Raw genomic sequence first — 13489 nt, 5'->3', positions numbered from 1 at the left:
ACAGCTGACACTAATCTGAAATAACGAGACAAAGGAAGCAAAGCCGACTACACTGACATAGGACACAGATCTTCAAAATAAAACAGGAAACGTGAGAGGCAGACATGACAATACAACTTCACAACAAGAACAAGACGACAAGAAACATGATCTTCACCAACCTCACAAGGCCTGGTTGAACAGTTGCTGACTTATCATACATGAAGTGAGCAGTGTTCATACAACCCGTAATGTTACTTTGAGTTAAGGAGGTAAAAATATAAAGTCCATCTCAGTCCATGCGTCCAAGTGCAAGCACAATTCTCCCGCACTCTACAGAGGGCAGTGGCACATACTTGTGACATCAAAAACATTAACTTAGGCTGTCTTAACCAGTTAAAGGTCAAGAGTTACGCAACCCTCCATGGCATAAAGTCTTTCTTGCAAATGTCAGCATGTGTAGTATCCACAAGACCTTAGAATCTCAGCTAAATGCTCATTTAAACCATTTCTACAGCCACCAAACACAGCAAAAACAAGCAATGATTAAAAGAGCAGTTGCGTAAATGCACAAAAGTCCGCTAAACACGGACAACCGAGCCCAGAATTTGCCAGACTTCATGTAACCAGGTAAACAATGGCTCGTTAGCTCACAGAGACCTCACAGATTCCAAAACACCAAGTTTCATCATGCTTCGACCAAAAGTCAGTGAACCAGCCACGAAGGAAGACCACAAAAACGCATAGCAGGGCAAATGCGCTAAAACAGAAATTGGCTTACCGTCCCTTCCGCAGTTTTCACTGTTAGCCGATAGCCAGCATAGCTACTGATAATGGAGAGCTAACTAGAAGCATCAGAGCCACTTTTGTCAACAACCACCATTTTGGACCCAGCTAAAGACAAGTAGACAGACACCACAGCTGTGTCTGAATTCCTAGGCCACATCCTCCAGAGGCCGCATTTGAAGGCCGATTCCGTCACAGCCAGGCGACGAAGGCTTTCCCAATTCGAAGGCTGCTCCAAATGCGGCTGACAAAAATGCTTTTTGAGCAGGAAGCTCAAAGAGACCTTTGGTGCTATATTAAAGAAACACCACACAACTGCAACTCTTACAATGTCTGATTGCAATAACTTTAACTTGCTGCTTTGTCAAGACTGAACTTCATTGATCATTCATATTTTAATCCTCCCTGTAGATACTGACAGTTAACCAGGTCACATACTGCTGCAGACTTTTAATTCAGCTGATTTTTCTGTTATTCAAATATTTTAAATGTTTTTTTTTTTTTCATCCAGATGTAGGCCTGTGTTTCTGAGCTCAGGTGATACATGTGGTCCTCACAGGGCAGCCACTACAAACAGGATTTATAGAATATGATGTTGGACATTAAACAGAATATAAAGTATTTAAAATGAGCTCTACCCTAAACATAATCAGCAGTAATTTTAATTCATTTGATGCTGATGGGGAACATTTTTCTGCAGAATTCTTTTTTTACTTTGCAGTAATACAGTTTTATGTGTACTGAGGTGTTTAAATAATTCATATATTATTTATATATTATATATATTATATTTATATTCTTACAATTCTTTAATAATTCTTCAGTCAGGAAGGAAGGCAGAAACTTAAAGATGCTGCAGGAGGCTTACAGCATATTTAAAACAATAAAAGAGAGGCAGCACAAACACAATGTTTCAATCTGCAGTTGTCTCTATTTGCCTTTCTGTCACACATCTGTCTTATGTATGTATGGTCTTTTACTTTACTTTAAATATCTCATAAACTATGAGAAATTAATACCATGTAACTGTTTTCCTGTGTCCCTTCCCCCTTTTACTCTTGTATCCAGTCTCTATCTATCTGTTTGCTGTAAAATACACAGTACTGTCCAATAGTCTTGAGCACCCACCTGATTTGTTTTTCTTTTCCAGGAGAAAGACTTAGAGTGGTCTTGAACAAGAGTTCTACAGGCTTTCTGAAGGTGTTGCTTTTTTGGAGGTTGGACATTTGGACATGTAATTGTAACTTTCTGGTACAAAGACTGAGTGTGAAGATGAGAAAACAACTGTAAGCTGTGTTCAATTTCATGACACACTATGTGTGTCTTCATTCAGATCAGAAAGACTTTATTTATCCTCAAGGGGTAATTAACAATTTCATTATCAGGCTGGTGCCTACATGACTGTAGAAACTGAGCTCCCCACTGCTGAATATGAAAAGTCTGTATCCACACAATGAGAGCCTGCAACAGACTCAGTGAGTTTGAGACCTCCAAGCAAATTATTGAGGAGATGAGTGTTTGAAAACTGAGAGCAGACAGAATAACTGCTGCAATCTCAACTGATAAAGAACCCAGCTGAGAGCTGAGACCAAATTTAATTTTTAAGGACTAAATGTCACAATATGCAAGGGCAGATTGTGTGGAGAGAATGAGGTGGACCCAAATGCAGAAAACTGAGAGATGGAGGTGAATGTTAACAAAAAACGAGCCTTCATTTCTTAGCTGCACAAAACACTACAAAACAAAAAGCAGGAAGGAAATTACCAAAAGCTAAACTGGAAAAGCCAAACAAGAAACCTGCGACAGAACTAGAAAAACCTGAAACTTGGAAACAGAGGGTTATAACCAGACAACCCAATGAGGAAAAAAAGGAAAACACATATAATATATACACGGAGGGTAACAAGGGAGTACACACCAGGAGGGAGACACAGATGAAACTAATCTGACATGACGAGACAATGGGGAAGCAAAACTCAAAACACTGAACATGGGACACGAGACTGTCAAAGTAAAACAGGAACCAAGAGACTCACAAAGATGCAGACTTGACACTGTGACATGAAGACATGACTGACTAGGGGAGCAGAGGGAACATGAAACACGGAGACACGAGTAACTAAACGTGGGACACAGTGAAGAAATAGTGACAGAACACTAGAAACTATAAACAAACATAAGCACAAAACAGTAAAGAGAATCAAACCTACACTAGAAACATGATACCCTAAACATGGAAGGCACAGGAATAAAGCCTAAGAACTAAAAATCACCAAAATATAACCAGGAACCAACTGAAATGAAGCATATTAATAATAAAAAAACACAAACACGGAGTCACCAGACTCCGGACCATGACACAAAGTGGCATTGTGGGTTAGAGAAGAGACAATATACTGGGACTGAATTCACAAATAAATCTTGGTTGTAAATGAAAATCTACAGATTGACTATTTTAAGTATAACCTAAAATAATTAAAATATCCAATTTATGAAACACAAACATGGTGAGGAAATACTGAAGCAATAAAATGTGTGGACAAATAAAATCATGTTTCCAAAAACAAAAAATAAGATAAAATGAAGATAAGGTGAAAGCAAATTAATTAAAATCAAAGAAGTCTGTACAGCTTAATGATGCTTGAAGAGATTCTTTTTTTATGGTAGTATGAAGCAAGAATCAGGGACAGAAAGTTTTGATAGGCAGGGATGAAAAATTATAGTAATCAAATGTCTCAGTGTGTCAAAAACAGCTTAACCTGGACCTGAATCAACCTCCTCCACGAGCACAGAGACCAATGATCTAATTTTTACTTTAGCCAACTCAAAAAGTATAAATACATAATACATAATACATTTATCTCACTGAAACAGGTTATTTAACTGAACATATTTACTGCAATTGAAAACAAAAAAACAAAAATAATTTGACTTAGATATGATTGAATATAATTGCCATGTTAAAGGACTTTTGTATGATTAATATATTTAAACTACAACTAAATGTGCTACAGACTTAATCTTGTTATTATTTATTTCCTGGGTTTTAACTAATTATTAATCCAAAAAAAAACCTTAAAGGTTATGAAAATTCATTCAGATTTAACAATTTCATGATACATCAACCCTAATTATAAAAAGTATCGATATCAGTATCAGTGATACTGGCCCTGTATTTACTTGGTATTCGATCAATACCAAATCTTGCAGTATCGCACACCACAAAACTTCTGTTTTTATAGAGGTGGTCAGACTTGCTGACAATCAGTTAATCAAGATGATTCTGCTTGTGCAATTCAGGGTTACGAGCGCTAGAGCCTGTCCTGGTTGTCACTGTACGAGAGGCACAGCACACCCCGCACAGGCCGCCAATCTGTCACAAGTGACTTAACCCAGTGTTGGTTGTTTCCTTTGATACCAACAAGGTATTCTAGTTTCTGTATTAATATTTGTGATCAGCAGTATTGCATGACGCACTAGTGCTTTTCTGTGCTGTTAGCAGTTTTTAAAGTTCCTGTACTTAGTGATATATTGGTGGAAAGATTGAATAATTTTTTTCTCGAATGATTAAAATTTGTTAAGAACTTCATGAACCCATCACAAGTTATAGTTAAAGGAATATTTGGTTCAGCCTTGCAACAGAACTGAACAGAAACCTGGAGTTGTTCCTGTTTTCCTCAACCAGTAATGAACAGTAGATGTCCTATATTTATGGAGGACTTTCTTTATGGAGCAGCAAACTAGTTTTTCTGGCCAAACAAAGGTTTTCTAAATTAGTGTAATGGTATTTCCTTTCGAGCTTAGAAGTGACCTGCTTTAAAGTGTGCATTTTAACTTATACAACTTATACAAAATGGAGTCAGGCATGTCTGATGACTCCATAGTGCTGTGTGATCCTTTAATGTTGTATTTAATTGAATTTTTATTAAAAATAATCAGTCAAAGGAGAATTTTCATGAAACAATGTTGAACATTCTTATCCTACATTTTAAGGGTTTGTCACGAGAATAATTGAAATGATGAGTCAGCTCATTTATATTTTGACTGAAGCCAATTTAGTTTAATAAAGACTTAAATACAGAGTTCATGTTTTTGTTTTCATTTTTCCACATGCAAGTTAAAGTCAGGCACTAATTATTTTTTCTGAACTGGTCACTAAATCTGACAAATCAAATAGAAACTCAGAGTAAGAGCCAGACTGACAATAAACAACAAATAAAACATTTTTTTTTTTTTTCGGTTAGGGTGTGCAGGGCTAAGAATAAGACTTTCAAATAAATTATAACTTTTTCTATGTCTGTGGGTTATTAATAAATCAGAAGTAAAGATTCCTGCCACTGCTCCTCCTCAGTGCAGCTTGCTCTGTTCCCTGGAATGAATTTAACTCTGTTCACCAGATGCTGCAGGTTCATGTTTCTAAGAATAGAGCCAACAATAGCTGTTTTGTAGCTGTGTGAAAAATAGACTTAAAACATGAATGGTTTAGTGGTAAACCTGGGGCTTCTGTTTCAGACAACACCTCGTCCTCACAGTGGTACAGTCACCCCTGCTGCTCCGGGTCAGCTGACAGGAGCTGTGTTACTTTGGTCTGCAGTGGTTAAAGGAGCCTGGCTAGCTATAGGATTATTTTCAGAGGTACAAGTACCATTAACACTAAATGATGCCCAGGAGTAAGTGAACATTTGACACTGAGCAGGAAGAACTGCTGGAGAACCACAAATAATGCTGAGCTAGGGAAGTTGGACCAGGAGACCCAGGGAACCATGAAAATCCAAAATCCAAACTGTCTGATTAAAAAGTCAGAATCGTCATTTAATGAAGTCGATCCTCTAGAGACTAAGAAATCTGTACAAAGTTTAATGTCTTTAGTCCAGATCGAGTCCATGTGGACTAAAGTAGTGGACTGACCAACAGACTGACATTAACATCAGAGCCGTGCTGCTAGTGTGGCTAAAAGAAAAGAGAAGAAGAGACAGTCATGTTGATATGAACATTAGAGAAACACATCATGGAGCTGAAATATGATCCTGCTTCCTCATTTGGACTCATTCACCTCAGCTGACACATTCAACAGCGACAGGTTTTTGTAGCAGTCTGTCTCACTGTGGGAGGAAGATACTACTACATCTTTGGCTCTGGAACTAAACTGTCTGTAACAGGTAAGAACAAACATTTATTTTCCTTCAGTTGTTTTATTGTAGAAGCTGAAAATGTGTTTAAAGTCAGTTTCTGCTGCTTCAGGCTTTACATGTTAGTTTTTTCATCATTAGTAGAGAATTCATCTGCAGCCATTGTTACATAAGAAAAGCTCAATAATCTCTGAAAACATGTTGAAATCTCACTGAACAACTAAAGTTATTCTTTATTTCTGCAAATATTAGTGATGTTACAAATATTTAGGATTTGATCATCTCAGTAATTCTGCACCATCTGCTAGTTTTTGATCACAAGATCATATTTGATGTTAAAATTAATAAGTTTGGTATTAAAATGTACATAGAAATGTCAGCTTTGGTTAAATGTAAATAAAAACATTGAGAAATGTGTTCATTCAGAAAGTCTTTTTTCTAAAGAATATATGAATATGTGAGTTAAAACTGATACTGTTAAAAAATAACAATAAAAAGAATCATGTTTATTTAGCAAGTAATGATTTAATAAACATATTTATGTGTGTTCAAGAGCAAAATAATAAATACTTTTAATGATTAAATTAATGTATTATTTAAGAATATTTTTTAAATAAAATAAAAAATAAATAAAATTACAATTTTATAGAAAGTAAAAAACATTCTAACTTTACATATAATGGTGCAAACTAAAGTGTTTCAATCCTGATGGACTGTTTAAATTTATTTAAATCATATTTGACATAATTAAATACATTTATGAAAAATATCATGAGGTAAATGTTAGTTCTCAATAACAGCATCAGACGGAGAACATTTCAGTATAATTTAATCAATATTTTCAAGTCTGTTACATCAAGTTATATTTGCTTCACACTTTACAAATTAAAAAAAAACATAATTATAAAAATATTTCATTTCATGAAAACTATGAAAATACTTGTGAAGAGAAAACACTGACATTCTATTTCGGTGTTAATTTTATTAAATTAAAGTGTGTAATATTAAATATTTAAGATGTTATCTCAACGCTGTGAACTCTGAAATTTTTTATTAAAGTTTTAAATAATAAAAAAATATATGTTAAATGCCTTTGTTATTATTATGAAATTAACCATAAAAGTCCTAAAAGGAGAGAGTTTGTTCAATCTGGCAGTGGATAATAGAGGGAACATCACTGACACACTGTGAGTCCATCACAAGGCAAACACAAACAGAACCAGTGGTACTCACACAATTCAGAATCACCAGTTAACTGAACAAACTTGTCTTTGGATTGTAGATGGAAACCAGAAAAGAACGACAAAGGCACCGAGAGTTCATGCAAACACACAGCAGAGCCCCACCCGACCAGCAGGTCTGAACCCACAACCGTCTTGCTTTGAGACTACAGCATTAAATACCATACCACCATGTCACCATTGATGCCTTCAATTATTTCTTATAAACTTATTAAAAGGAAAAACAGAAGATAAACTCTGTGTTGTTTAACCAGCAGGACCCAGAGTCCACCTGGAGGGGAACAGCTCCCTGCTGTGTGTGCCCCCAGCCATGTTTCCTCCTCTGGTCCAGCTGTCTTGTAAAAGACAGAAGAAGAACGGTGGAGAAGCGGAGGAGCTGCCCCCTGCTGATGGAGAGCAGCTGGGACTGATCCATCAGAACAGCACATATAAATGTAACTGCTACGTGAAGCACGAGGGGGGCACAGTGGAGGCCCAAACACAACAAGGTAATGAAGGCTTGGTGACTGTGTTCAGCAGTGATTCAGCTTCATGTGGAGATGCTGTCAAAGAGAGCAGAGGAGCAGAGGACTGACATTTCTCACTGCAGCTCCAAACATTTGACTCCTTTTCTGTTTCAGAGGTTCCAGCTCCAGCAGCCTCCTGTCCTCCAGAGAGAGAGCCAGCAGACCTGCCAGCTCTGCAGCCAGCTGACTGTAAGATCACCTGCTGCCTCTCTGCATGGACAGCTCCAATGTCCAATGAGGGAGCTGGAACAAGTTTAGGGACTCAGTCTTAAAGTGTCACTAATTGATCAAATCTTCATCCAACAAGCTCTGATAAAGCCACTGTACACTAGCTGCTCAGCACCAAACAGCAGACAGACCATAATATGTCAGAGATCAGTTTGTTAGCTGCTTGTGGAGTTCTTCTGCCCCAAGTGGACACAAACACTACATCAATTCATCCACTTGAAGAAGAAGCTGTGACTGTTTCTATTTGGACTTTTTCTCCTTGATGTGAGAGGAATAACCCGACTGTCTGTCTGTCTCTTTGTGTCTGTCTGTCCTTCAGTGTCCTTCCAGTCTCAGTGCAGGGTGAAGCTGCTCTGCCTGCTGTACACAGTGCTGATAGTGAAGAGTCTGGTGTACTGCTGTGGACTCTCTCTGCTGATGATCCTCACAAACAAGGGAGCGTCCACCAACTGCACACATGCTGACTGACTGTTTTCTGCTCGCCTTTTCTCACCATCAAATCTCATCAATTCATCTCATTCATCACTTTGATCAGTATCACAAATGTTAGTTATGATGTGTTGTGCTTATTTTGGCTTTTTCTTCAATAGTTAGAAGATCATCTGACATAAATACATCTTTACATGTATTGTTGCTCTGAGTTAGAATTCTTTTTTTACTTATTGTGACTTTTATTGTAGTAACAAAAATCATCAGGTATATTTTTATCACAAGTTTTCTGTTTTATTTTTATTTTGGTTGATTTTCAAATGTCAAACAGTGTAGTTGTGTTTGTAAGTGTGAATAATAAAGATTTCAAGATGAAGAGTTTGATTCTACTTTCATTGTGTGATAAACAACAACCCGTGTGAGTGAAGCACAAACTGACTGTATCCAAACTTGCTCTCCTGCAGCAGACGGGCTGTGTGGGTTTCTGCTCTGCAGCCTCCACACCGTTAGCTGTGGCTTTTCACTTTAATAACACAATGACAGTTACAAGCATGAACTCTGCTTCAAGAATGATTCCAGGAAGGATCTGTGTTCTTCACCTGTGAGAGAAACAGCTCAAATCCTCAACTCAGAGCTGACAAATGAACTTTAATGGAATCAAAGGAGAGACCATGAAGCCCCTGCAGTCTGCTCAGCTCCCATTTTATTACCTGAGCTGAGTTTTTCATTCTGGATATCACACACGTAAGAACAGATCAAGTCTGAACAGCAAATGTTGGAGAATCATTTTGAAGTGTTGCTAAATGTCATTATTATTCCAAAACTACTGAATGATTCAGAAAATCGTTTCCAAAAAGCAGAAATATGCAAACAAAGTAGAAACAAGGCAACATGAGTCATTCAGATGCAGATAACATATTCTCCTTATTTTGAAGAACACAGTCATGAAATCTTTCTGTGTGTCATTCATTGAGTTGAAGTGCCTAATAGAAGAGGAAAAGCAGAAATAATCAATGATAGCTGAGACATTGAGAACATGGCTGTATGCCTGCTATCATAACAGGAAACAAAGCACACAAACAGCAAACACACAATAATGTGGTCGCAGCTTGTTGTGTGTTGTTAGGTGTCATTTTTGACTTTGACATTTAATGAAGTCACAAAAATGTGTGCGACTCATTAAAGGAGTCTGTACGTGTCAGTCAGTGCTCTGTATTCATGTGTTCACCTCATTAAACTCACTGAGACACTTTTCTCCTCCAAACTTCCAGCACAGCTTCATATTTCACTGACTGATTCTTTGATTACATCCATTAAGGCTCACACAGTGAAATTAGTGCAAACTTACAAATGTGTTGGAACAATTTTGGCCTCAAACTGAACTTTGAGACAAACAGTGAAGCTGTGAGCAAAAAGAGGCTCCAGTGTGTGTCATGGTGGAGGAAACTGTTGTATTCCCACATTCAAAACATGCTGATCTTATTGGATTTTTCCCTCAAAGTCTTTTTCCTCCTTTTTCTCTTCATCCAAATGTTCTAGCAGGCTGACTGTGAGTCCCTGTTTAACCTGTACAGCAGAAAGTAACAGCAGTCAGCGGCCTCCACTTGACTTCATGACTTCAACCCCTCGCACAGTCACTTTCACTTTCTTCCTTCTGTCTTTTAGTCCGAAAATGTAGAACAACACCAGATCCAAATATTTGTGTCCTTCACTCACATCTTCAAATGATACCTTCTATATCAGAGATGATACAAAGGCAACATTTGTCTTATTTCTCTTTCATGAATCAAAAAGTACTTTTGTACTGTTGTGTAAATGTGTATGTAAAGGTGGATGACTGCCTACTGCAAATGAAATCTAACCATGGGTACAAATAAATGAAGCTGAAGCTGACGTAAAACACAGCCCTGTTTTTTACTGTTCATAGATATTATCATTGATGATCATCATTTTGAATGATTCTTAAAAGGGTTTAATGAATCCTTCAGTCTGAAACCAACTTGGAACAAAACACATTAGAAGATGTGGGAAAAACCACAGTGTGCACATATTTTAAACACACAACCGAACCACATGTGTTTGTTTAAAATAACATTTTCACTGTAAATGTTTTTTTATTTTAATCAATTTTATTTACAAGGTTTTGTTTTTTACTTTTATATGGTTTTTACAGCATAATAATGTTTTATATTTGTATTTTTATTAATAGTTTTGTTATATTTAGTTTGTATATTTAGTGTTTTCATCACAGCTGTTAAACAACAGATAACAGTGTGTGTTACTAAATTCACAGCAACATGAATGTGTTTGAGTGTTTCTGCATCATGTGACCCAGATTTTTGGATCTGCTGTCAGATTGAAATGAAGATGATGAAACCACACAGCAGCTTCAGCTGAGCTGTCAATCAGCAGCAGCAGTCTTATCTGTGGGCTGCAGGGGCTGATGGGAGCTTTGAGGACCTGTTAGAAACCACGTGGCCCTCGTCTGATCTCACAGCTCGTCCTTGTTTGGCCTCAGCTGCATCAGAGCGCCACTTCTCCCCAGGTTCACCAGAGGAAACACCACTGCACAAAATGCTTTTCCTCCCAGCTGCTGCTCTGTGCTGTCTGTGTTCAGGTGAGTGTTTCCAGCCAATCAGGAGCCAACAAAGTCAACCTGCAACAAACACTGTCACACTAACCTTCATCTATCTGTCTGTGTCTCTACAGCACTGGTCACCATGGCAGCAGATCCGAATAAGGGTGGTTCAACACTGACCAAGAAAGCTGGAGAAAAAGTCTCCTTCAGCTGTGGGAATTCACAATGTAGTGGCTCTGTATACTGGTATAAAAAAAAGGAAGCAGAAACATTCAAATATCTATGGGATATAAACGTTTTGACACTAGACAACATCAGACCTGATCATTCAGCCACCTACTACTGCTCCTGTTGGGTTTCTGCTCCCCACAGTGAGAAATGATCCCTGCAGCCTGAACAAAAACCAACAGATGAACAGATGTCAAACAGTGTTTGTGACAGGAAGAGAGCAGTAAACCACAGCCCAGGTTCACAGATTTCACCTCCATCTCAGAGTCACAAACATACTGAGCTCAGATTTTCTTTGAAATTATATTATTTCACCAATGTTAGCATGCTAATATGGGTATTATTCAAACTGTTTTCCATGCTCACTTTTGTCATTAAACTCTGAACAGAAAATACAGCTCTGTGTGACAGGTTTTTTATTCAGTTTTAAGTCAATGTTGTTGTTTAATCATCATTTTGTCTCAGGAATTTTTACAATCTTTACAGTATTCAATAACTTTATAACTTGCTTTTATAAAATGTCTCCACAAACCCTTATTTATTATATTTAATGTGTATTTCTTTGAAAACTGGCTCTGTGATTTGTTTTTACTAAAGTCTTACTAAAAGTACTTCCAAATACCTTAGGGGAAGCAATGTGAGCATCTGACAGGTTTATAATCAATCATGACTGAGTGTTAATGTTAAAATTCATACAAAGTCAAGCAGCATAAACTTCATCACAGCTCTTATCATCGAAAATCCAATCAATGAGAGGATTGGCAGTCTTTGTTGTGTTTTTACTGTTTTGTACGTGAGACAGATCTCGCTATCAAAAGACCTTCAGGAATAATTCACCTACTCCTTAATTTTTTTCTTTTTTGGCTTTTTTGTAGGGTAGGGCAGTCAGCAGTGTCATATTTCAGAACAGCCTATATGACTATATGAACATAAATCTAAAGTAAACTAAAAGTCGGGCATCAATTTAAACAAAATGATCTTTCTATTGTCTGTCTTGACTCTGCTTATTAATCATTAGGATTAATGCCAGACTGAGTTATCATGAAATTACTGAAACCTCAGTGAAGAAAAACTGGTCAGTAGAAAACAATTCATTTCTAAATATTTATGCTATTCTATCAAAATATACCAATAAATATTAAGTTGGGACTGTGTTTGGTTATAAAATGTAAAAAATGATATCAGTAGCAGCAAGCTGTCGTTGGTAATATAAGCTTATAAATGTTAAGAATCAGGTAAGGCTTTGGCTACATCCACACGTACACAGGTATTTTTGAAAATGAAGATTTTCTATGCGTTTGGGCCTTTTGTCCACACGTCACCTGTCCACGCCATTCGTTCACGTCAGTCACTGAAAACTAAGATCTTTAAAAACTCTGTTTTTGCGTTTATGTGTGGGCCAGGAAAACAGAGATTTAGTCACGCAACGTCAAAGGTGGGCGTGTTTTTTGACGTCACACTGTGCGCCACGTTATTGTTTACATGAGGTGAATTTCTACAATAGCAGGTATAGAGAAAATGCTGTTGCTGTTAATCTTACTATCTTAACCCTTTCACCCACAGTGGTCACTACAGTGGACAGCTATTCAAAGGCTGTTTTCTTGTATTTGTGTCAGTGTTGATGGTATACTTGCACATAAACAACTACAGTGGACACTGATGTGTCACTCCATAGCCTGCCACCCACTGGCCAGTATGTTGTCCACCTAAGTGGACATTTAAAAAACTCTTTGAAAAGTACGTGTTTAAAAAAAATGAAGTTCAAAAACCTTTATTTCATGCCTAAAGATGAATAAAAATACTTAAGAAAAAAATCCTGATTGAGGTTGTTATAATTCATGCTTGAAAGAGTTCAGGATCTTACTGTCCCTCCATTTAGAAAGACAGAGGTGTCAGAGTGAACTGAGGATGTGGCTTCTACATTCAACACAGATGCTCTCACAACCCAAATCCCGAGGCCACCTATTGCTTTGACATGTTCTTGACAGCATTTGACTTCGTTCTTTGCATTAACACGTGGGCGGAGATATGTTTTCACAACTCCACATGTGGATGTTTTTTTTTTCCCGAAAATGGAAAATCTCTGTTTACAAAAATACCTGTGTACGTGTGGACGTAGCCTTATATAGCACATTTCTATTCAAGTACTTTATACAACATGCCTCATTCACCTATTCATGCAAGATTTTTGCTTACTATCTAGCATTCACACTTACTGGTGACTTAATCTGGTTAGTGGGTGACCTGCTCTACCTCCTGAGCCACAGCATCCCGTCTCATGTGATTTTTCATCTTCCCTTACATTGACAACTAGTATAAGGAGTCACAAAAGCTGGCTATCAACTCTCTAAGTCAAAACCTGGTTTTCCCTGTGCATTCACATGA

The 13489-nt window shown here is 37.4% G+C and overlaps 1 protein-coding gene across 1 annotated transcript; it reads left to right on the top strand.

The window, feature by feature from the left end:
* Positions 1-5833: 5833 nt before the first annotated feature.
* LOC116311492 lies at positions 5834-8571 on the top strand (the record flags this gene model as incomplete). The annotated part of the gene is made up of 5 exons (XM_039601705.1): positions 5834-5924; positions 7177-7251; positions 7390-7623; positions 7756-7830; positions 8189-8571. Coding segments are annotated over 5 exons (624 nt in total), but the record flags the coding sequence as incomplete, so codon positions are not given.
* Between the last annotated feature and the right edge of the window lie 4918 nt (positions 8572-13489).

The sequence above is a fragment of the Oreochromis aureus genome, linkage group 18 (assembly GCF_013358895.1).
Source record: "Oreochromis aureus strain Israel breed Guangdong linkage group 18, ZZ_aureus, whole genome shotgun sequence".
NCBI lineage: Eukaryota > Metazoa > Chordata > Actinopteri > Cichliformes > Cichlidae > Oreochromis > Oreochromis aureus.
Note: the sequence above shows the minus strand (reverse complement) of the source record. Positions and strands in the feature narration are given on the sequence as shown.